Here is a 24,865-nt window from a genome sequence, read left to right on the forward strand (position 1 = left end):
CTTTTTGAAGGTTATAAGTACTAAAAATTATTTTTTATTTTTTATCCCGTCTCTCTCTCCCCCCTCCTCTTCCCAACATTTAAGAACCAAACACTGGTACATTTCATCTGTAAAAAATGGAAAATACATAATTTATATATTATTCCCTTAGTTCTCGTTAATAGGTGATGGACACTAAACTATTATTGATATTCATTTGCTAGGCATATCTTTCGAAACTATGGCTCCGTTTGGTATTGCTGTTGCAGACAGTTACATCAGATTTTTGCTGAAAAGCTGTCATAAAGGTGTTTCGTAAATTCTAAAAGCTGTCTGGAAAAATGCTTTTGGTTTAAAAGCTGCTGTTAACAAAACTATGTCCCCCCATGCTTTTGGAAAAAGCTGTTTTTAACTTTTGCAGGAAGTAACTATCAGTTTCACCATCAAACCTTCTCAAAAATATTATTTTTATAAATTATATCTCAAAATATGCATGAATTTAAAAAAATTACCAAACAGTTATCTAATTTTCCTGACAACATTTTTTCCACCAGCACTTTTTCTCATAGTACAGCAGTTTTCAACAACACACAGAGCATATATCGGGTTCAGTGACATCTTTATTATTTGTAATTTTAATTCCAAATATTTGAATCTTCTATTTTTAAAGTAACATAGAACCACTATGATAAGGGAATGACATTCTTCCATTGAAGAATTTTTAGAGATTTAGAATGGACTGAGGTCTTGGACCACTGGGTACAAAATGATATTTGTGTAAGTACTAAGTAGCTTTATTGGTTTATCGGACTTCTAACTTCTTATATTATATAACTTTTTCATCTAGTTTAAGGGACACTTATTCATTTTCTTTATATACATAAGCAGCATTTGCTCATTCTTTTATCTTTTTATAAGCAGTCAGTTGATACATTTTTATTAATGATCTTTTTCTTTTGTTCTATGATGCAGAACATATATACTATCACCAAAACCGAGTACAGTAGAGAATGTTGCATCAAAAAATAAAAGCCAACATCATGTTTCTATTTTGCAAGAAAATTCCTCAATATGCACTCCAAGTCTTCCGTATAGCATGGCAAGTCACTGTATAAAGAGCCGAAACCTACGAGACTGACTCATATTAGTAATCACATTTTACCGCACAAAATAACTATCCATTCTTTAATCCATTTACAATATTGATATGTAAATGATACAAACTCTTCATTTATTTTCACGATAACAAAGTTTCAGGTATATTAATAAACATGTTTTAGAAGCATAATTTTTTGCTTTGGACAAATTAGCTTATTTGCTCAAAGTTAATGCAAATTTACAATCTTAAATGTGTTTAATTAGAAGGTTGTAATGGAATTGAGAAGTTATAGGATTGGTAGCAATGTAACTGTATATACTATGTCATCAAATGTCTCAAGTAAAATGTGCATTTTAAGGTACGCGATATCTTCTATGAGAGTATTTAATCTGCTGCATGGTAATGGGTATTACCTCTTAATTAAGGATTTGTTAATTATGCGATTGATAAAATATGCCAAAAAGGGGATTCTAAATTGGTACTTTAGCTGCTGTGATACATCTGGTCACGGATCTCGTGATGAAATCTATTCAGAAATCTCCTGATGTTTGTGTCATCTAATAAATTATTTACTATCTTATTTTTCAAAAGGATATGTATATGAAGCTAAAATATACACAATGAACATGCTCATAAACAGAGTTTTTTATTTGGATGCCGGTAACATTTACTAACTTTATATGTATATATTCTACCAAATAAAACTTGAAAGGACTTTATAAGATACAAAGTTTTTTATTAGAATAAGAGAAAATAATATTAGTTCTTATTGGAGGATAAGTATTTTATCTTAGAATTTCCCTTTTAGTAACTATCACACTTTTTAATAATAGTCCAACCGTTTAAAATTAATCTTTCTTAGATTTATTTACTTAGTAAGTGCTCAAGAATATTTTATTTATGTATCTATTACTAACAGAATCTTAATTTCTTTATAGCATGTGTTATCGTCGATTTTAATGTTACAGTTATTTTATTTATGTATCTATTACTAACGGAATCTTAACTTTTTAATAGCAGGAAAACAGAGGTGTTATCGTCGGTTTTAATGTTCCAATTATTTTTGTGGATAATGGAGATACAGAGGTTGATTAGTTTGGAAATTTGCAGGCAAAAGATGACAAGACAAACAGAGATTGAACTTGGCTTGGTACATGAAACAATGATTTACTACACATTGACAATGTTGGTAAAACAACATAATTATGTTCCATTACTGCGTGGTATATAGATCATATTGGCAAATCTTTTATAAACATGTTATTTTTTACTAAGAACACGTGACTCGCACGGATTATAATACTAATTTAACTTATAAATTTATAAGCAATAAATTCGATTTATTAATTGGGGTCAGACAAACACTCTTATAATAAGCCATAAGATGATTTAGAAGGGATGCCCAGACACGGCCAATATTGTCACCTCGTATATAATTATACATGCCCTATATTATCGCCTCGTTTATAATTATCTCAAAACGAATCATGTGTGCCGTGGGTTGGTAACTTTTTTTTTGTGAAGTTGAGGAGGAGCCTATCCAAGATAAGTGTGATATGTGAAAGCATGTAAAATCTATGCCCATTTAGCAAAAAAAAAGGAAAATCTATGGCCCATTTAAGGGCCTGTTTAAGATGATGGACCCTCATATTTCCTGTTGGGCTCGTTTTGCATGTCAGCTTAATTAAACGCAGGAAAATTTACTTTACAGGGTTATTACAATTAATCTTCAGTAGACATTAGAAACCACGCAATATGTTCGAAGACGCGGGGATAGCTCAGTTGGGAGAGCGTCAGACTGAAGATCTGAAGGTCACGTGTTCGATCCACGTTCACCGCATTTTTCATCCCCTATAGTCATTTTTCTCTATAGAAAAAGATTTACAATTTATTTTCTCTCAGGCTGACCCTGTTGTAACTTATTGCTTTGCTACAAATCATTGTGCACATTATATGAGCTTTCCATCATCTCCCTCTTAGACATTCTTCCTTAAAACAAGAGCTTCTTCGAATTAATACTATTAGTAGTAAAGCACAGATGGGGGGTTGTTTTCAGTGTTCACGGTTTCATAAACAATTTTGTCCACATGTCTAGTAAGAGCAACAAATCTATACAATAACGGTGTTAATTAACAAACACATTGATTGCGTTATTATAGTATCTGCTTGTTCTCTTGTTTCTAGTTGATGCTCACATAAATATTTCACACCATTGAGAAAATGCTCACTACACATATTGCGAACTAGTAGCGTTTACTTATCCCTCCCCACCATTTACGATGACAATTTTCAGCATCTGAGAGACCCGCCTTTCGAAGATTCGACTTGGCTTGTCGTAACCGAGCTTTGTAATCTTTCATCCACGTTTCAAATTTGGTTTTCAGGTTCCTGAGGTCTTTATCAAGGTTTGCATAAACTGCATGCTCTGATTTAACTTCAATAATAGCTTTGACTTCATCATCGAAAGTGTATTTTCGCTGCTCGAACTCTTTCATCAGGTCGCCCAGTGTATTCCCATTACCATTAGATTGCCGTCCTGCTCCAAACTCTCTAACAGAGTTAGTTAATCTGATGCTAGGAGTTTGAGCTTCTGGTGAATTTGTATAATCTGAATCATAATGGCGAGATGCTGGTAAATCGTCTTGCCTTTTGGGCTGAATGGAGGTATAATCAGCAACACTTCGTTTTACTTCAGCCAGACTCATCTGCATATAAAATATATCATACCCATAAGTATATTACTTTTAGGCATCATTATATGGCTAATAAGCAGTAATGAATTTGGACCACATAACAATCATGTCTAATTGGAACATAATAAAGTGATCAGATTTAATTACTATTGATAAAAACATATGTAAATTATTGTATGAGAATTTACTTGTAATGATGTCGTCTGCTTTTGCCACATGTCTTCCATCGATTTCATTTTGCCTTCAAATTCCAACCACCTAGCCTCATATTGTTGTACTTGACTTCGCAGTGCTGCATTTTCTTGTTCTTTCTTCTTGAGCATTGTCTCTGCCTTCAAAACCCGCATTTGAAGCTCTTCCACAGCTAAAGACAGAACCTGTTTACTTGCTTGTGACATCTCCTGCTAAATAAAGCAGTTCTAAGTTTTAATCAAAAAGCCTCAACGTCTTATAGGAAAATTTACATAATCATAATTTTTCTCGCACAAATTTGTTCTCTACCATTTAGCTCAATGTTTTATAGGGAAATTTACATAATCATAATTTCTCTTGCACAAATTGGTTCTCTACCATTTAGATCTGGTATTTCTGTTCATTTAGCGAAAAAAACTGAAGGTATTTTTTATCAAATTTTGATAGAATGTGTCACTTGCAAATTGCAATGCAATGCAATTACATATAGAACTCTTGAAGTAGCTTGCACTTGAAAAGATGAGAGTATCTGTATAATTAAGTTGTCAAAAGCCATCTGTACAGCTCTACATATGAACCTCTGTATAAATATGAAAGAGTTGTTATTTAGAAAGATAAGGATGGCATGACCGGGTTCTTGTCCTAGCAAATAATGTAATCACTTTTAATATGGAATGGACTGACTAACGTCCTTCCTTTTCTTCTCCATTGCATAGCTTCATTTCTTCCGGTGTACACAAACACACACAAGATACATTTTTCATGAACTTCATGACTGGTGAAACTGCAATCAGTACAGGCACACGGGGAGCAGAACTCTAAAGTAGACGGAGTCCCTAGAAGCTACGACTCCAACTCTATAACTTTAAGGTCATTTGATATAATGTGGCAATTTGTGTTTATTTTTGTGTCTCTAATAATCACATTATGAGGCAGTTTTACTTGTGAAAGGGCAAAGTCAACTCAAATCAAAAGTCTGTTCGACAGCAGATCATCTAACCATCCGTAATATGGCATTTAACATAATTATACAATTTTCAATCTGTACAAGCTCAGCCAGAAAAAGTTGTGACTCGTGGAGTTCTAAAATACTGATTTCTAAACATTTATACAAGATTCACTTCAAAGAGAGCAAACTCTTAAGGGGAGCTATAAAAAAATTAAGATGCATAATTCTGTATACGAAAATAACTAATATATTAATTAATCAAACGGAAAAATGGATGTCATTCACAGAAAGCAAGTACCTTCACTTCAAATATTCTCTGGCTTGGACTGTGACAAGAACCTGACTTATATTTATTCATTTTTTCCAGATTCTGCAATGTCTTGACCTGCTTTCGAGCCAGCCACCCGCGTACTACTGCAGCAAAATCAGGTTTGAATCATTTATCATTTTGAATAATATGGACACACACTTGTGAATGTGACAATCTTACCTGCTTGTAATTGTAGAACAATCCTTTCCTGCTCATCTCGTTTTTTCTGAACAACCTGCTCCCTTTGGTTAATAAGATTATCATACTTCCTTCTAGCATTTGCAGCACGAATAACTGCAGAATATTGTTCTCTTTATTAATTATACATTGCATTGTGTGTATTACTAAAGGGAGAAGAGGTTTGTTACATACAAAACACAGAAATAATTACTCATATGAAAGTTTGCAAGCTCTCCATCTTTAATATAGATTCCATTATGACATTATGAGTAATAAAAAGTTTAAAGACAATACAAAATTTTGAAGCAACAGTTTGGTATCCGATTCCAGCATGGAGCAACAGTCTGCACATTGTTTATTATTCGAATGACAGAAGCAGCTAAAGTATATCTATTCGAGAAAATAACTAACACATTAAACAAAACAAAATAATGTTTAAAAGGTATGTATCCTTACATGATTGAAGTGATATCGCCCTTCTCTTTAGCTCATGGAAGTAGCGACGAACTTGATAAGAACGAAAGCATTTCTGCACCTTGAGTGTACCTGCTAGCAAAACCTGTTTCCTTGATTCCTCTAATTCGCCAATCTGAGAGGCACAAATGACAAAACATGTTAAACAAGATTTCATAAATGCGGATATTCAGTACTATTGTAACTGTTCTAGAATGCAATACGAAAATTTCAAAAGCAAGACATTTACATAATTAACATACATGTCACTATCCCGACTCCTTGCTCCTAATATGAATTTCTAAATGTAATGTAATTAAGAAGATTCATAAAATTAAAGTTTCTATCTGTTTCATCTGACTTCTATTAGCCAGAAGATCGGTCTTTATAATTATCCAATTTTCCAATAACGTAAAAAAACTAATGCTACAAAACATGACAAACTTACTAATTTATGAAAGAGCTGAGAAGCATAGATGCATAATATGCACACACACACACACACACACACACACACACACATAAAGTCAGATTCAGCGGAGATCATAAAAAAACCATGAGAATAAAATTCTGTAAAATTGTTCTGCAGAACCTTCGATTTTCACAATTTTATGGTTTATGAACTCTGATTTGAACCAAAGCCTATACGCGTACAAAAAAAACGATGTTAGTTAGTTTTACCTTTTTGGCATCAAAATCACCACCACTCGAATCATTTTTCACACAGCTGAAACTAGCAGAGGAGTTGGCAAAATTATTCGGAAGCTGTCGTTTAGATAAAGGCCGGCGAGCTTTCGAGTTAGGGCGTGAAGGTAGCTTGGGCGGCAAGTCCTTTGGCCTGACATCTTCCTCTCTCCGCCTGATAGATTCCAACATTTCTTCCAGCGAACTTCGAGCTATCATTGATGGCGAAACAGACAGCATCTCTTCAACTTTCGAACAGACACTTAAATTTTATGACATTACTGAAACCTTAAAAACTCAAAGCCTGATATAGATCACAAGGTCCAGTACTCATGTAGTCATGTGTGTGTGAAACAACATCTATATATTAATTCCGAATCGCTGGATAAATAAATAAAGAGAACAATTGAAACAGCCATAATTAAAAATGACAAAAACTCTAATTATAGTGAAACATCTGTTACTGTAAGTCTGAGCTGTAATAAATTAAAACTGATATCTGTCAAATAATTCCAAGAACGGATAAACAGAGCTGGTATGACTTATGAGGTATTTGTCTGCAATATAGCTATTATATTTCTCTTTTTGTATTCATGTAAAAATAAATTTAATTTATTTATTGTATTCGAAAAAAGTTTCTAATGGCAGTTATATTATTGTCGACTTGCCTCTTGGTATTTGATACTCTATAATAAAAAAAAAATTGTGTTGTATTGGTGGTAATTTTGTGTAACACACGTGCATAGTGTAGTGTATATGTGACTATATACTATCGACTTGACAAAATATATTTTGAACTGCAAAATACGTTTTTTGTGTTATATTGATAAGAATTTTATGTAATATTACACTACATGATGATGTATCATGTATATGTGATTATATTATTGTCTATTTAATAAGTATCTGATGTTTAAAGTATGTCATTAAAAATCGTATTAAATGTTAAACAATTTAAAAATATTATATTTTGCAACTATACCCTAAAATTATTTAGTGATGATTTCTCTTAAACCATAATTAATTTAATACATGTTACTAAAAAATTGATGTAATTTTTACATTAATAATAATTTCAGATATCTAATTCTTAATTCAATTTATCACATTTTAAATTTTATATCATTGAAAATAACATATGTATACATATATGTGTAAGTGTGTGTAGCTATTAATTACAAAATAAATAATATGCATTAATGAAGATTATCATTTAATGGATATTAAATACGAAATAATAAATAGGACAGGGGATAAAATAGCCATTTTACATTGAATAAATTGTCTCACCCAACCCCCATTTGCTCTATTATATATATAATAGATTAGATGACATGTGATATGCTCGGTAAGTGTTATTGGTTTCGCAAACAATAAATACAATTATGCTCAAAATCTTGCATGGGCTAGATTTAAGGCCCATAAAGGGGTTGGGCTTGATTGGCATGGATTAGGATGTATTTTGGTATGGATTTGGTCCAAAGGTTTATGTTTCTGGAGGTAACTGCACTGAGGTGCGGGGTTCTTAGTCTAACAGTAGCTAATCAGGAGGTTCAGTTGGCTGTTGACAGGTTTATGTGGTCATGGAAGGTATTGGAATGTATCAGGAGTAAGCCCTTGTGGACTGGTGAGGTGCTAGAAGCACTTGATGGATGGAAAGGATGTAAGGTGCTGATGCAGGAGTATCAGCATACCTTAGCTCACAGGAACAACGTATCTCCTGGGTAGAATCAGTATGTAACAAGGACTGTACATCCTAAAATCAAGGAAAATGGACTATATCTTCAAGGAATGGCGTCCTGAATGCATTTCTACCACTAAAAATATGGTAATAACTCCTAATTAAAGGATATATACTGGATTTATTGGATAATTATATTTAATTATGAATTAATCAAGTTTTGAGTATCCCGTTGGAGCTATGATACTAGAAGCTCACTTAGAAGTGGTTGGATAGACTTTGGACACATGGAATGGATTGTTAATAGGATTACACCACTATAAACATGGTAAATGACAAGGATTAAAGAATAAAAACGTGGTTTAATGAAAATGATGTCTCGGTTATGGATTAAAATGGGTTTCTAGTTTCAGCCACACTTGGACACCAGAACCTCACTTGGAAATATTTGGATTAACTGTGGGAACTGGTTTTGGCTTATCAGCAATATGGTTTGTTGCTCAAGGACAGGAGTCCAACCCGGAAAGAACTACATCGAGTTTGATTCCTATATATAGGGTATGTAGGTAATTGACAAAGGGCGTTCGAATAATCACTTTCTATGCAAATTGGCATGTGTAACCATTGTGACTATTTTCCGAGTACATTTGGCCGGATTGAGAAGGATATTCTCTGCCATTTTTACTTGGTTCTTTTTCCATTCAGCTCATTTTTCATACACAATTCCAGCTTTATCTCTATCGTCGCACCTCTGTTCAGCAGCTGCAACAGACACATTCTCACCCAAAAACCAAGGGTGATTCAGTTATTTAGCCAAGATTAACTCGGGGTGTTGTTACCAAATTCATCTCACAATATTTTTGGCGCTAGAAGGAGGGGAACATCATCATCTTTAGAGAGGAAAGATGTCCGACGGTGGTCGTGCCTTGAAGAACAATGGTTGTAATCTTGTAAATGAGCCTATGAATGGCGTTTCAACAAAGGATTTCGTATACCGACTCGTATATTTTGTATTATTTTAAAAGTATAATTATTGAATAATTAATTAAATAAAGTATGTATATCGGTTTTGACAGCTGTGTGTTATTCTCTATTATATATGTGTGATTTATTGGTGTATAGGGTTGAATTGTGTAATTAATTATTGAGTTGTATTATTTTGTTTCACTTTTAAAAGTAATTTTATTGCAGTTTTATTTTCATAAATATTTGGATTTTCTCTAAAATTGTTTTTGTGATTTTATAATTTTAATAACTATTTTTGGGATTTTATAAAATTGAGAAATCAATATTTCATTAATTATTTATCCTAAATGATTTTCTGATAGCATTTAATTGTAATGTCAATATTTAATTCTAGGATGCTTCAAAATTATGAAACTCATATTTTATGAAATCTATAATATTTTGAGAATTTTAAAATTATTTTGAAATTTTTTGGGATTAATTTCACACTCGCGTTGATTCTTTTAAACGTTAAAAGCGGGTACAAGTTGTGTTCCAAAAATGGTTTAATCATTTCAAAAAAATTTATTTCCTTAATATTTTCTTATTCTAAAATTTTTAAAAGTTATCCGGTAATTTTTCGATTTATTTTTTACCGCAATTATGTCCGATAAATCGCATAATTCGAGGTAAATTTTGGTTCCCAGATATGTCAGGGATACGTGTCAAAATCTTATAAAAGAAATTGACACGTATCCATTTAATTTGATACGTGTCAACAGCAGTTTATTCACAAACACACACACCCGAACATCACACAGTCTCATCTCTCTCTCTTTCGATTCTCTCACGCTCTCTCTCGATCGTTCTCTCCCATTTTCTCCTCTCTTCCTCTCGGTTTCTTCCTCTCCTCTTGCTTCCCTATGATTGCCGCTGTTTGTGTTCGATTTTTTCAGCTTGTTTCTCGATAACTTCTCTGATTTGGCTCCTGTTTATGTATATATATGTATACACCTATGTGTATATGTGTGTGTGCAAGTAGAGTTGTGTCTGGGTTGCCTCTTTTTGCCTTATTCCCCAGCGCCGCCCTTCCCTGATTCCGGTGGGGGTGGTGGCGCGTGGGCTGCGTGCAGTTGTTTGTTCAGTTGGGTGATATTCGGTTTTTGTGTGGCTTTTTGTTGTTCCTGTCCTGTTTTGCAGATTTCAGATTAGAATATTATGATAATTTTAATTGTTATTCTGCAGGAAATTTATTTGAATAACATTCATAAAATAAAAGATTTCATTACGGGAAGTTAGTTTAATCGGTGTAATTTATTCGGAAACCCGTATTATATCGGGCACCAATAAATTGTACCGCCGTTGACGATGAACTTCGGTGAGTCAACGGTGGACGGTGATGATCGTTATCTGAATCCTAAATTTATAGAATAGATAAAATGGTTCGTATGATTGGTTTTGTACATAAATAGTTGTTTAATTATGGAAAGTATATTGTGACGTGAATTGTGATTTGTTGTGTTCGACGGGTAGGCTTATAAATAGAGGAGTCACTGTCAAAAATTTTCTACAAATTATTTTTAAATACGAGAGACGTACTTTGCGATATAAAACGTTTTAACCTTATTGTAATTTGGACTATGTGATTATGTATATATACATTATACGAGTCGGATTATCAGATTGGGTTATTTAGGATTGAGGATATCAAGCATGTCAGTATAACTAATTAGGTTAGTCTGCTTCTGTAGATCCCAGTTGAGTCTTGGAAGGACCGAAGTCAGCTTAGAAGCTACCTAGGGTTTCCGTAAAGCGTTGCAAGGCAAATACCCCAGACCATTCTTTTATGGTTCAGTACATATGAATAAACTGTTATTTTATTCTCGTACAGGAACATAAAAGTTTTTACGTATCCCCTGTAGTTATAAATAATTATTTTTAAACCTGTTTTGGGGAAAAGTAACTTCGAAAGGTACCTATCTCGAATAAAAATGATTTGTGGATTAGTTTTACGTGTGCTGTTAAACGAATGGTTTTAAAATGAGATAGGTACAAGTGTTTTGAAAATTGGATAAAACGATCAGATATAGGATACATAGGGGCCAAAGTGGCCTATTGAGGTTGCGTAAGATGCTAATACGGTTGCGCGCATTACATAACCGATTAGTCCAGCAGGTCAGAGATCTAGCTAGTCTTTGAGTTCCGGAATAGGTGTAAGGGATGGCAGTTGGAGCCGTCTGATGTTGATAGCCTGATCAGCTGTCTTCACATATCCGTTACGTATCTGATTTGGCTTTGCGATTCCCCTAAGGTAATAAGTGATTTATACAGTTGAATAAAAAATGGAAATAGCATGCTAAAATTGGACTCTGCTACTTACACAGCACACAACTACGTTGTTTTATTAAGAGCATGCTAGTCAGTGATATCCAGTTTCTTTTATTTACTGGTGTTCAAAATGATTTACAGATTACGGGTTCCATGTTGATTTATAGTTTTGTTCCTATAACTGTTTACTTTACTGTTATCATTTTGATATTCATATGTTGGTACTGCTGAGTGATTATATGCTCACCCTTGCAACCTGTTATATATAAATCGCAAATGCCTAGAAGACCCCTCAGACCTTGGAAGAACCGAGTCTCAGCCCCTTCCGGACTTGGCTCCTCAAAGGTAGTTTGTATCAGACCATGTGCGGTCTGATGAGTTGCTGATTAAGTTTAATATGTTAGACTTTTAATAAATGGTTTATAATAATGAGTAACTTAAGTCATAATTGAACCTGTATTGGATCTTGGCTTTGGGGTCATGTTAGTATATAATAATAATAATCTTGTAGTTTATATTTCTGGATTGTTATATTTAGTGACGTCAACTCCTAACCCCGGGGTTGAGGCCGTCACAGTTGGTATCAGAGCTATAGGTTCAAGTCCCTGATTTAGGTTAGGGATTGAGTCAAAAAGGTATAGAAACTGTGAATTAAGGTATGAGTCAGCAACTCATGTAGAGGAGCAAACCTTAGAGTCAGTCAAGGGTTCCGACGGCGTTACCCTGACATCTATTGATGTTTTGATAGAACTGCCTTAACCTTGTTATGTCTTTCCAGTATATTTATATTGCTGGAAGTGGCCCATAGTGATTTTCAGTTCTCCATCCCGGGAGAACCGATCTGACTCAGACAGTTTCGACTCGGAGAGGACCTTAGACGTGGTAGCTGAGGAGACTCTTTTGCCTCCCCCGCCAGTGCTCCCATTTGTACCGAGGGATATGTTAGGACCTAGTGCCCGTCCCCATTGGGTACGCAGATCAGTGTCAGCTGTTAGGTACTTTCCTCCGGGTTGCGGACCCACTTCTTCTTCCTCTAGACCTCCAGTCCCTTCATCTGCTCCTACAGGCGCTTCTTCCCCAATTCCCTATCATGTTCACCGGGCGGTAAACAGGTCTATCATTAGAGAGTAGAGCCCGGAGCTGTCCGCACACCTCGATCAAGTGCCAGTTGGACCTTTTCAGGGCATCCCTGACCCTTCACCTGATATTCAGGCCCGAGTGAGGTCTTTGACTCAGACCGCTGTGGAGCGAACTAGGTCTATTGACCCTTTTATTAGCTCAGAGTTTAGGCCATTCAGTACATGGACCTGGTTAACTGGATGGTGTTCGAGTTAGGCTCTATTGGTGGAAGTGGAATTGGTTAGAGCAAAGTTGTAGCAGTGTTAGACAGAGCTCAGAGTTGGTTCTTCAGGAGTTCTGTAGTTGTTTTCTTTATATATGTACATTATGTTGTTGTAGTTTCTACTAGTTGGAGGCTGTTATGTCAGCCAATTTTGTTGTGTACTCGGATGGTTTTCTAGTTGGATATCAGTTGTATCAGTTGGATTTCTGTTGGTTGTTATATAGTAGCTGCTTTATTATGTTGTTCAGTTTTCAAATATACTTGTGCGTTGTTATTATTTGTTGTTACTTTTATTGTTGCTTCTGTTGCTGGTATTTCTAAAATATAATCATTCACTCAGGATGGATCCAATTAATTGAGGATGATGATATTGTCTTAATGGCAGCATTCTCCTAATACATATGTATAAACTGTTTGGAGCAATCCATTTTCTTATATACGACTGCTATGTTTCAGGAGAATGCCACTTAAGAAGAATTCGCAACCCAACAACGGATTTGCTGGGGATCCATCCATAAGTGAATTGATAGATTTATTGCGTCAGCAGTCTACTCAGCTGGCCCAACAGCAATTCCAGCAGCAGCAACAACAATTTCAGCAACAACAACAACAACAACAACAACAACAACAACAACAACAACAACAACAACAACAACAACAACAACAACAACAACAACAACAACAACAACAACAACAACAACAACAACAACAACAATAACAACAACAACAACAACAACAACAACAACAACAACAACAACAACAACAACAACAACAACAACAACAACAACAACAACAACAACAACAACAACAACAACAATAACAACAACAACAACAACAACTCCAGCAGCAGTTGCAGATCCAACATCAGCACCAGATGAGGGGGATGACCCAAGCTGTTAGTTTTAAGTCTTTCCAGGCTGTAAAACCCCCAGAATTTAAAGGTGAAGTGGATCATATTGCTGTCAGGATCTGGTTAAAGGAAATAGAGAAGGCTTTTGCACTCACCATGGTGAGTGAGGACTTAAAGACAGATTATGCTAGCTATTTTTTGAAAAATGATTAAAACAATTGATGGGAGTCTACACGAGTGTTAGAAGGAGAAGGTCCTATTCCCTGGACCCAATTCACAGAAGTGTTCTTGGAAAAATATTTTCCGGACTGTCTCCAGAGTCAGACGGAGATGGAGTTTTTAGAGTTAAAGCAAGGGGATAGAAGCGTCACAGAGTATGAAGCCAAATTCACGGAGTTGGCTCGTATAACACCAAAGTATGTGAGTTCGAAAGCTCAGAGAGCGAAGCGGTTTCAACAAGGATTGAAGCCAGAGATTAGGAGTGGAGTTGTAGCCTTACAACTCAAGACGTATACTTCGGTAGTTCAGGATGCCTTAGTAATAGAAAGTGACCAGAGGTTATCTGCTAAGGAAAAAGGTGAGAAGAAAAGAAAGTTTGAAGGTGGGCCTGTAAAGTCAGAACAAGAAGGAGTAAGTCAGAAGTTTCAGCGACGATTTGGAAGGAATAGAGACAAGAAGTTCAGGAGACAAGTTTTCCCACAATCTAGGCCTAGTACAACCTCCGTCAGTTCTACTCCGACAAAGTCCAATAAGCCGGTGATCGACTGCAAGACATGTGGAAAGAAGCACTGTGGTTAGTGCAGAGAGAATGTCAACTGTTTCAAGTGTGTCCAGAAGGGTCATTACTCCACTGAGTGCAAATCTGAGAACCAAGGAGTAACTTGTTTCGGCTGCGGAAAAGTGGGGCATATTGCTAGGAATTGCAGATCAGTTACCAAGGGCAGCGTAGGGAGAAGTGCGTCCCAAGGACCAGCAACAAGTACCGCCAGAGCTAGAACCTTTAGGATGACTAAAAAATCTCCGGCTCAGGATTCCGATGTAGTTGCAGGTACGCTTTCTCTTAATCATGTGCCTATTAACGTTCTATTTGATTCGGGAGCGTCTAAATCTTTTATATCCATGAACTGTGTAAATAAAATACAATTAATGTTGGAAGACTTAGACGAACCTCTGACCATAGAGGTGGCTAATAAGGATAAAGAGTTTTTAAGTCAATTATGTCCTAAGTGCTCCATAGAAATTTCAGTACATTCCTTCCCTGTTGACCTAGTACCTTTTGAGTTAGGAGAATTCAATGTTATTTTAGGCATGGATTGCTTGTCTCTGTATAAGACAAATATTGACTGCAAGAAAAAGAGAGTTGTTATGTATACAAAAGATAATGTAAGGATAAGCTATCAAGGACAGAAGTAGGACAAGAAGTTTCTTTCAGTGCTGCAAGCCAAGAAATTGTTGCGGCAAGGATGTGAAGCATATTTGGCTCATGTGGTGGTCACCAAGAAAGAGACCCCTACTCTGGATGAGATTCCCATTGTTATGGATTAAAAACTAATATATATAATTGCTGTAGTTAGTACTAAGGAACGTGAGCTTCGAGGCTCGATTTGACTGCTCTTGTGTTTCGTGACTCAATCTGCCTTAACAAGATGCCTACGTACCTTGCTGATTGCCAAGGATCAAGTCAAAAAACGTAGTTCTGATTGGTGGGGGTGAGACCCCTTATATAGATGTTGGGAGTCCTTGAATTGGACTTGGTATAGGAGACTTGGTGGGTAAGTCTCATAATTAGAATGGACTTTGGAGTCCTAAATAGTAGGAAACTGATTCCTTATCCTTTTAGGTCCCCTTGAGGCTAATCTATAAGGATTTATATCCTTATCGGGACTCTTCTCAATAGCTGATTTTTCCCTTATTAATTAATTACGAAATTAATTAATAATCAGGGCTTTGGGCCTTCTTTATTTCATCGGGCCTGATCTGGTCCATCAGGCTTAACCTTTCTGGTCTGAGTATCATATATCTTTTTATTGGGCCTAGCAGCCCACACCTTGTAGTAAATAAATTATACTATCATAATTTATTTATCCCTATCATTTACCCCCCAACTTTTGGGAAATATTGATTAGGTTTCGCAGAAGTTAAATCTATTTGTTCCCTTACAGGGTTTCATTTTTCCGTAAAGTGTGGAGCGACCTACACATTTACAATTATCTTAATTTCCAGGAATTTTTTCCCTTAATTTTTGGGTTTTCCCTAATTTTCTGGAATTTTTCCTTAATTTTCTGGATTTTTCCCTTAACTTCTGGGATTTATCCTTATTTTTCTGGATTTTTCCCTAATTTCTGGGATTTATCCTTATTTTTCTGGATTTTTCCCTTAACTTCTGGGATTTATCCTTATTTTTCTGGATTTTTCCCTAATTTCTGGGATTTATCCTTATTTTTCCTGGATTTATTCCTTATTCCTGAAAATATTAGTATTTTTCAGAAATTATTTAAGGAATTTCCTTATTTTTCCTGGATTTATTCCTTATTCCTGAAAATATTAGTATTTTTTAGAAATTATTTAAGGAATTTCCTTATTTTTCCTGGATTTATTCCTTATTCCTGAAAATATTAGTATTTTTCAGAAATTATTTAAGGAATTTCCTTATTTTTCCTGGATTTATTCCTTATTCCTGAAAATATTAGTATTTTTTAGAAATTATTTAAGGAATTTCCTTATTTTTCCTGGATTTATTCCTTATTCCTGAAAATATTAGTATTTTTCAGAAATTATTTAAGGAATTTCCTTATTTTTCTGTAATTTTCCAAGAATTTTTTCTTCCCTTTTTCTTCTTTTTTCTTCCTTTTTTTTATACAGATTTCCACCAGGAATCCATTCGACCAGGATCCTGGTCGAATTAACCTTCATATTGCCCTGGTCGACAGGGTTTCGAGCAGGATGTCTTCGACCTCAATTCCTGGTCGAATTTCGGCCAGGATTTTCTCCCCCTTTTTCCTTTTTTTTTTTTTTTGGTCGACTAGGAATTTTCTCCCCTTTCAGTCAGGACTCTTGCTTTTTGACCGAATTAAGCTTCTTTTGTTGCCCAGGTCGACAGAATTTCGACCTCAATGATTTCGATCAGGATTCCTTCATGTTTCCTGGTCGAATGGGTCTCAATTCTGGTCGAATTAAGCCTCTTTTTCAACCTTGATCGACAGGATTTCGACCTCAGGAGCTTCGATCAGGATTTCTTTGTATTTTCTGGTCGAATTGATCCTGGTCCTGGTCGAATTAAGGCCTTTATTTACCCTGATCGACATTATTTCGAGCTCAAGCCATTCGAACAGGACTTCTTTGTGTTTTCTGGTCGAACAGGTCAGGAATATACACATAGATTTGGGCCCTTAAACCAGGGCTGATCTCTGGGCCTCCCACATCAATTATTTAGGCCCTTTCCTGGGCTTGGTTCTTATTGGGCTAATCTTTGGGCCTAGTACTCTCAACTGGGCTACCCCTTTTTCTTTTAGGCCTCATTCATGCCCCTCTTTTTACCTGGGCTTTTACTTGGGCCATCTTCACTTAGCTGGGCCTTTTTCTAGGCTTGTATTTTGTTCAACTGTGTTTTGTTTTAAGCCCAAGCTCCAAATTCTTCTGGATTTTTCTGGATTCTTCCAGATTCTTCAAAAAAACTCAAGTTTTCTTCTGATTTTTGCTAGAATTCTCTTGAATTTTCCAGGAATTCCCTGGATAATTCCAGAACCTTCCAACTTTTGGGCCCAAATGGGCTTTTTAAGGCCCATTATCCACTTTTTCTTCCTATATATAGGTGGGGGGAGTGTACATTCACTTCACACTCTGCACTCTTCACCCTTCATTTCATCTCAAACTTTCTCCCCTTCCTTTCTTCCCTTAGCTTTTAGCATTTCCTTTCTCAAATCCCTTCCCTTAGTTTTCCAGCTTCAGGCTTTTTCCAGCTCATAAATGGTTGACAAGAGTTCCGAGAGGGCGGCAAAGATAGCCTCGGCTTCAAAACGAGGTAAGGATATCGTGATCCGTTCTTCATATATGTCTTTAATCGATATGATTAACACTAGGGGGGTGAATATCCCTCCACTGCACATCTCGATTCCTTTAATCATTGTAATACTTGGCACAACATAGATTTCAATAAACTAAATGCCCGTTATAACGTCCTTCCTCCTCTTAGATTAGTTCCAGTCTCTGGTGGTGACCATACTTGCCACTGGAGACCCGACACTCTCTTCATTTACACAGATGCCCTTAATGCTGGGCTTAGGTTTCCTTTCCACCCTTTTATTCCTCATCTTTTAGCTGATTTACAAATCAACCCGTGTCAGCTTCCTCCAAACGCCTGGAGGAATATTTTATGTTTTATGGTTTGCTGCCTTAGGGAGGGCTTTCCTCTTTCTGTAGCTATTTTTAGGAAGGTCTTTCAGTGTTACTATAGCTCTTCCAGTATCTGTGGCTGGGTCTATGTCAAGCAAAGGCCCAAAAGTAAACATATCTTTAACAACGCCTCTATTCCTAGGGGGGCGACTGCCCTCGTGCTTCGCTTCGCCCAGTATATCCGCTTCCTCCAACCTCAGGGTGAAGGGGCATCCCATAAGGGGGGTTAGTAGTAACAATAGTTGAATATTCATACCCGACGGGTCGAGAATTCACAGGTATATGTACTTGTTGAACTTGAGGATTCGTACCTTGAATAGTCGGGGGAGTTGTCCCTTGGAGCTGAGGTTGAGTTGCCCCTGTCTGGGCTTCCCCCTGAGTAGATGCATAAGTTGAATGGGGAGGAACCTCCACGGTTGACGAAATCACCTGGGTTGTCTCTGATGGTGTTCCTTCCTCTAGAGCTCTAATTGTTCTCCGTGTTCTCGTCATGGTTGTTGTTGTGTCTTCCCACAGACGGCGCCAAATGTTATGGATTAAAAACTAATATATATAATTGCTGTATTTAGTACTAAGGAACGTGAGCTTCGAGGTTCGATTTGACTGCTCTTCTATTTCATGACTCAATCTGCCTTAACAAGATGCCTACGTACCTTGCTGATTGCCAAGGATCAAGTCAAAAAACGTAGTTCTGATTGGTGGGGGTGACACCCCTTATATAGATGTTGGGAGTCCTTGAATTGGACTTGGTATAGGAGACTTGGTGGGTAAGTCTCATAATTAGAATGGACTTTGGAGTCCTAGATAGTAGGAAACTGATTCCTTATCCTTTTAGGTCCCCTTGAGGCTAATCTATAAGGATTTATATCCTTATCGGGACTCTTCTCAATAGCTGATTTTTCCCTTATTAATTAATTACGAAATTAATTAATAATCAGGGCTTTTGGGCCTTCTTTATTTCATCGGGCCTGATCTGGTCCATCAGGCTTAACCTTTCTGGTCTGAGTATCATATATCTTTTTATTGGGCCTAACAGCCCACACCTTGCAGTAAATAAATTATACTATCATAATTTATTTATCCCTATCACCCATAGTAAGAGAATATCCCGACGTCTTTCCAGAAGAATTGCTAGGATTACCACTTGATCGAGAAATAGAGTTCTCCATTGATTTGATACCCGGAGCAGAACCATTTCTAAAGCTCCATATCGAATGGCTCCAATGGAAATGAATGAATTGGCCAAGCAACTCCAAGAACTATTAGATAAATGAGTTATCTGACCGAGTATTTCTCCGTGGGGTGTGCTAGTGTTATTCGTGAAGAAGAAGGATGGAAGTATGAGGTTATGCATTGATTATAGGTAGTTGAACAAGTTAACGATAAAGAATAAGTATCTTTTGCCGAGAATTGACTATTTGTTTGTCAGCTTACGGGAGCATGCTTTTTTTCAAAGATCGACTTTAGTTCTGGCTACCACCAACTGAAGATCAAGCCTGAAGCTATACCCAAACCTGCATTTAGAACAAGGTATGGCCATTATGAGTTCTTAGTAATGTCGTTTGGATTGACCAATGCACCAGCGACTTTTATGGATTTAATGAATCGAGTGTATAAGGAGTACTTGGATAAGTTTGTAATTGTATTTATTGATGGCATCCTCATTTATTCAAAGACTCCAGAAGATCACGCAATGTACCTAAAGATTGCCCTTAAAAGGTTAAGAGAAAAACAATTGTATGCGAAGTTTTCCAAGTGTGAGTTTTGGTTGACAGAGGTACAGTTTCTTGAACATATGGTAAGTAAAAAAGGTATCAAGGTAGACCCTGTGAAGATTGAAGCCGTATCCAAATGGGAACAACCAAAGACTCCGACAGAAGTAAGAAGTTTTCTTGGGCTAGCAGGATATTACCGAATATTTGTAAATGATTTCTCTAAGATCGCTTCTCCGTTAACCAAGCTAACTAGGAAGAATGAGAAATTCATTTGGATAGAGAAGTGTGAAGAAAGCTTTCAGGAACTGAAGAAGAGACTAATGTCAGCTCCAGTACTAGCATTGCCAGATGAAACAGGAAACTTTGTGATTTATAGTGACACTTCTCTGAAAGGTTTAGGTTGTGTACTGATGCAACAGGACAAAGTCATCACTTTTGCCTCCAGACTATTGAAACCTCACGAACAGAAGTATTAAGTCCATGATCTTGAGTTGGCAGCTATAGTTTTTGCCTTGAAATTGTGGAGACATTATCTATATGGAGAAAAGTGTGACATTTACACGGACAATAAGAGCTTGAAGTATATATTCACTCAGAAGGATTTGAACATGAGACGGAGAAGATGGTTGGAGTTAATCAAGGATTACGATTGTTCCATTAAATATTATCCAGTTAAGCCCAATGTGGTGGCTGATGCCTTGAGCAGAAAAGAGAGGCTAAATATGGTCCAGATTGCAGAGGAGCTAGCACGAGACTTGGAAAGGATGGAAATTGAAGTTCAAGTTCCAAGAGAAGGTAAGGAGCAACTGTACGAGATTACCTTTCAACCAACATTGATGGAAAAGATTAAAAGATAACAAACATTGATGGAGCAAGAATTGGACACTTTGACAGGAGAAGAACTGTGTACCCAAAAAGATAACCAAGGTATGTTTAGATTCTCTTCCAGAGTTTGGATTCCCAATGTGACGAAATTGAAGAATGAAGTGTTACACAAAGCGCACAACTCTCGGTTTTTTATCCACCCTGGTAGCACTAAGATATACCAAGATTTGAAGAAAAACTTCTGGTGGCCAGGAATGATGGAGGATATTGTAAATTGGGTTAGCAAATGTCATGTGTGTCAGACGGTAAAAGCAGAACACCAATGGTCAAGTAGATTATTACAACCTTTGGAGATTCCCCAGTGGAAGTGGGAAGATATTGCAATGGATTTTATGGTGGGATTGCCAAAGACGAGAGCTAATGATGATGTTATTTGGGTAATCATCGACAGATTGACAAAGTCAGCACATTTCCTCCCGATCAATGAAAGATATTCTCTGTAAAAGCTAGTTAAGTTGTATTTGTATGAAATAGTGACCAAGCATGTAGTTCCTGTGTCCATCGTATCAGACCGAGACCCAAGATTCAATTCAAGGTTTTGGACTAAGTTCTAAGAATGTCTAGGAACCAAGCTGAATATGAGTACCGCCTATCATCCTCAGACAGACGGTCAAAGTAAGAGAACAATCAAGACCATAGAAGATATGTTAAGAGTTTGTGTTTTGGATTTTAAAGGAAATTGGGATGAACACTTTCCTCTAATTGAATTATCCTATAACAATAGCTATCATGCCAGCATTGGAATACCGCCTTACGAAGCTTTGTATGGACGCATGTGTAGATTACCATTGTATTGGGATAAGTAGGAGAAAAGAAAGTGTTGGGTCCTGAGCTAGTTCAGCAGACCAAAGATGTAGTAGCATTGATTCGGAAAAGGTTAGAAGCAGCCCAGGATAGATAGAGAAAGAATGCGGATTTGCATCGAAAAGATATGAACTTCGAAGTAGGGTCATTGGTATTGTTAAAAGTATCACCTTGGAAAGGATTAGTATGATTTGGCCAGAAAGGTAAGTTTAGCCCCATATTTATAGGACCATTTGAGGTTTTGAATAAAATAGGGAAAGTCGCTTACGACGTAGCGTTAACGCCGCATTTGCAGCCTATCCATAATGTGTTCCACATATCTATGTTGAAGCCATATATTCCTGATTCGAATCAAGTTATAGAGTATGAACCGATTGAGCTTCAGCCATATTTATCCTATGTGGAACAGCCAATCCAGATTTTAGATCGAAAAGAGCAAGTCCTTAGAAATATGTCAATCCCCATAGTGAAAGTACTTTGGAGAAATCCTCGAGTAGAAGAGTCTACCTGCGAGTTAGAGTCAGACATGCTTGATAAATAATCTCATTTGTTTAGTTAAGTCAGTAATAGGGATAAACAAATCCTGATTACATAATTAGGATATTACAGTTTGGGCTGCAAGGCCCAATAAGAAGATGTATGACATTTAGACCAGAAAGGTTAACATGTTGATCAGGCCTGATGGACCAGATCAGGCCTGTTGGAACAAAGAAGGCCCAAAAACCCTGATTATTTATTAATTTCATAATTAATAAATAAGGGAGAAAAACATCTATTAAGATAAGTCCTAGTAGGGATATAAATCCTTGTAGATTGGCCTCCAAGGAACCTCATAGGATAAGGAATCATCTTCCTACTTCCTAGGACTCCTAAGTCTATCCTAATTCTGAGACTTGACCACCAAGTCTCCTATACCAAGTCCAATTCAAGGACTCCCACATCTATATAAGGGGCCTCACCCCACAAATCAGAACTACGTTTTTTGACTTGATCCTTGGCAATCAGCAAGGTACGTAGGCATCTTGTTAAGGCAGATTGAGTCACGAAACACAAGAGCAGTCAAATCGAGCCTTGAAGCTCACGTTCCTTAGTACTAAATAAAGATTATATATATTAGTTTTTTATCCATAACATTTGGCGCCGTCTGTGGGAAAGCACAACAACAACCATGGCGAGAACACGGAGAACAATTGGAGCCCTGGAGGAAGGAACACCATCAGGGACAACCCAGGTGATTTTGTCAACCGTGGAGATTCCTCCCCACTCAACTTATACATCTACTCAAGGGGAAGCCCAGATAGGGGCAACTCAACCTCAGCCACAAGGGACGACTCCCCCGACTATTCAAGGTACGAATCCTCAAGTTCAACAAATACATATACCTGTGAATTCTCGACCCGTCGAGTATGAATATTCAACTGTTGTTACTACTAACCCCCCTTATGGGATGCCCCTTTATCCCGAGGTTGGAGGAAGTGGATATGCTGGGCGAAGTGAAGCACGAGGGCAATCGCCCCCCTATATACGATGTTTGGCTCCTATCCCCGAGGATCGGGAATTTTCTGGTCCTTACACTGAGAGAGATTCCGAATCTTCGGATGATGAAGTGGCCCCAAGAAGGAGACGTCCTGGCAAAGAGCCGATGGCCGATGGAAGGCAACGCCCTCGAAGCACCCAAGGGGTGAATCCCCAAGAAGTGCAGGAAAGGATCAGGGCTCATAAGGCTGAAATCCAAAGGCTGAGGCATGACTTGGAAGCTCACCAGGCCACCAGACCCCAGATACCTCCTAGGGGAGAAATCCTCCTCCTGTCATAGACCTGGATGGTCCGGTACGAAGAAGGGTTGTCGTCCCAAGAACTGATCCAAGCAATCTCCTTCCCCTTGGAGATCCTGATAATCCAACTCCACCCTTCACTGAAGAGATAATGAATGCCCATATCTCAAGGAAATTCAAGATGCCCACTATCAAAGCCTATGATGGCACGGGAGACCCTGCTAATCATGTTAGGACATTCTCTAATGCACTGTTGTTGCAACCCGTGAATGATGCTATAAAGTGTCGGGCCTTCCCTCAAACCCTGTCGGGTATGGCTCAAAGATGGTATAGTCGCTTGCCCCCAAACTCTATTGGGTCGTTTAGAGAATTAAGCCAGGTTTTTATTAAGCATATCATCAGTGAAAGAGTTCATGAGAAAAGTTCTGCATCTCTTATGAGCATTGTCCAGGGGGCAAAGGAATCCTTGAGAGATTACCTGAATCGTTTCACAAAGGAGGCTTTAAAAGTCCCAGACCTTGATGATAAGGTAGCCATGATAGCACTACAACAAGAACTAGGGATGAGTTTTTTAAGATGTTTTTTGCCAAACGCCCCCCTGAAAGCATGTTGCAGCTTCAGGAGAGGGCAGGGAAGTATATCAAAGTTGAAGAAAGCATGAGGAAGAACGTAGTAAGTAATGAGCCCACTGGAGGCAAGAAGCAAAAAACTGATCTAGAATATATCGCTAAGGACAAGTATCCTAGAACCGAGCAAAACCCTGATTCAACCCCCAAGAAGGGAGGACCTGGGCAAAAGTTCACCGAATACGATAAGCTGAATGCTCCTAGAAGCCAGATCTTGATGGAAATCGAGAAAGATCGAGATATTCGTTGGCCTAAGCCCCTGAAGGCTGATCCTACCAAGCTAGACAAAAGCAAATATTGCAGATTTCTCAAAGATGTTGGTCACGACACCGATGAGTGTAGGCAGCTGAAAGATGAAATTGAGTTCCTCATTCGAAAAGGAAGATTGAACAAATATACTGGAAAAGAAGGGGACAGGAATAATAATGGAAGGAAGAACTTTGAGGATCGTAGGAGGGACCAAGACGATCAGGGGCGAAACCCCCAGCCTAGAGGCCCGGTTATAAATGCAATTTTTGGAGGGCCGCGACCTCGAGGGCCTGTGATAAACACGATCTTTGGAGGTCCAACTGCTGCTGGATTGTCCAAAAATTCCAGAAAGGCATATACTAGAGAGGTTATGCAAATTATTGGAGAAGCCCCGAAGAGGGCTAGGACAGAAGTAACATTGGCTTTTGATGATTCTAACCTAGAGGGTGTGAAGTTTCCTCATGACGACCCACTGGTCATAACACCAGTGATAGGAAATAGCCCGGTTAAGAGGGTCCTTGTGGATAATGGAGCTTATGTGGATATCTTGCTCCACGACGCCTTTCTAAGGATGGGGTATAACGACTCCCAGTTGACACCAACCGACATGCCGATATATGGATTTGCTGGAGTAGAATGTCTTGTGGAAGGGATAATCAAATTGTCAACCACCATAGGTACGGAACCAAGGCAAGCAACGCAGATGTTGGATTTCGTGGTGGTAAAGGCTAGTT

The 24,865-nt window shown here is 37.5% G+C and overlaps 1 protein-coding gene and 1 non-coding gene across 5 annotated transcripts; one reads left to right on the forward strand and one right to left on the reverse strand.

The window, feature by feature from the left end:
- The first annotated feature begins 2,845 nt into the window (after nucleotides 1-2,845).
- On the forward strand, nucleotides 2,846-2,918 carry TRNAF-GAA (transfer RNA phenylalanine (anticodon GAA)). The gene has a single exon. It is a non-coding gene; the product is annotated as a tRNA-Phe (tRNA).
- Nucleotides 2,919-3,188: 270 nt separating this feature from the next.
- LOC141695165 (myosin-2-like) lies at nucleotides 3,189-7,007 on the reverse strand. 4 transcript variants are annotated; one of them, XM_074499428.1, is made up of 6 exons: nucleotides 6,537-7,007; nucleotides 5,859-5,991; nucleotides 5,403-5,516; nucleotides 5,211-5,323; nucleotides 3,960-4,175; nucleotides 3,189-3,783 (listed from the first exon to the last, which is right to left on the reverse strand). In XM_074499428.1, exons 1-6 carry the CDS (start codon nucleotides 6,777-6,779, stop codon nucleotides 3,322-3,324), a joined length of 1,281 nt encoding a protein of 426 aa, XP_074355529.1. In that variant the 5' UTR covers nucleotides 6,780-7,007; the 3' UTR covers nucleotides 3,189-3,321. The 4 variants fall into 4 exon arrangements, with proteins under 4 accessions (XP_074355529.1, XP_074355530.1, XP_074355527.1 ...); XM_074499429.1 differs by having other exon boundaries at nucleotides 3,960-4,172; nucleotides 6,537-7,005; XM_074499426.1 differs by having other exon boundaries at nucleotides 5,211-5,326; nucleotides 6,537-7,005.
- Nucleotides 7,008-24,865: the final 17,858 nt, after the last annotated feature.

Source organism: Apium graveolens, chromosome 11, assembly GCF_009905375.1.
Source record: "Apium graveolens cultivar Ventura chromosome 11, ASM990537v1, whole genome shotgun sequence".
NCBI classification, from domain to species: domain Eukaryota; kingdom Viridiplantae; phylum Streptophyta; class Magnoliopsida; order Apiales; family Apiaceae; genus Apium; species Apium graveolens.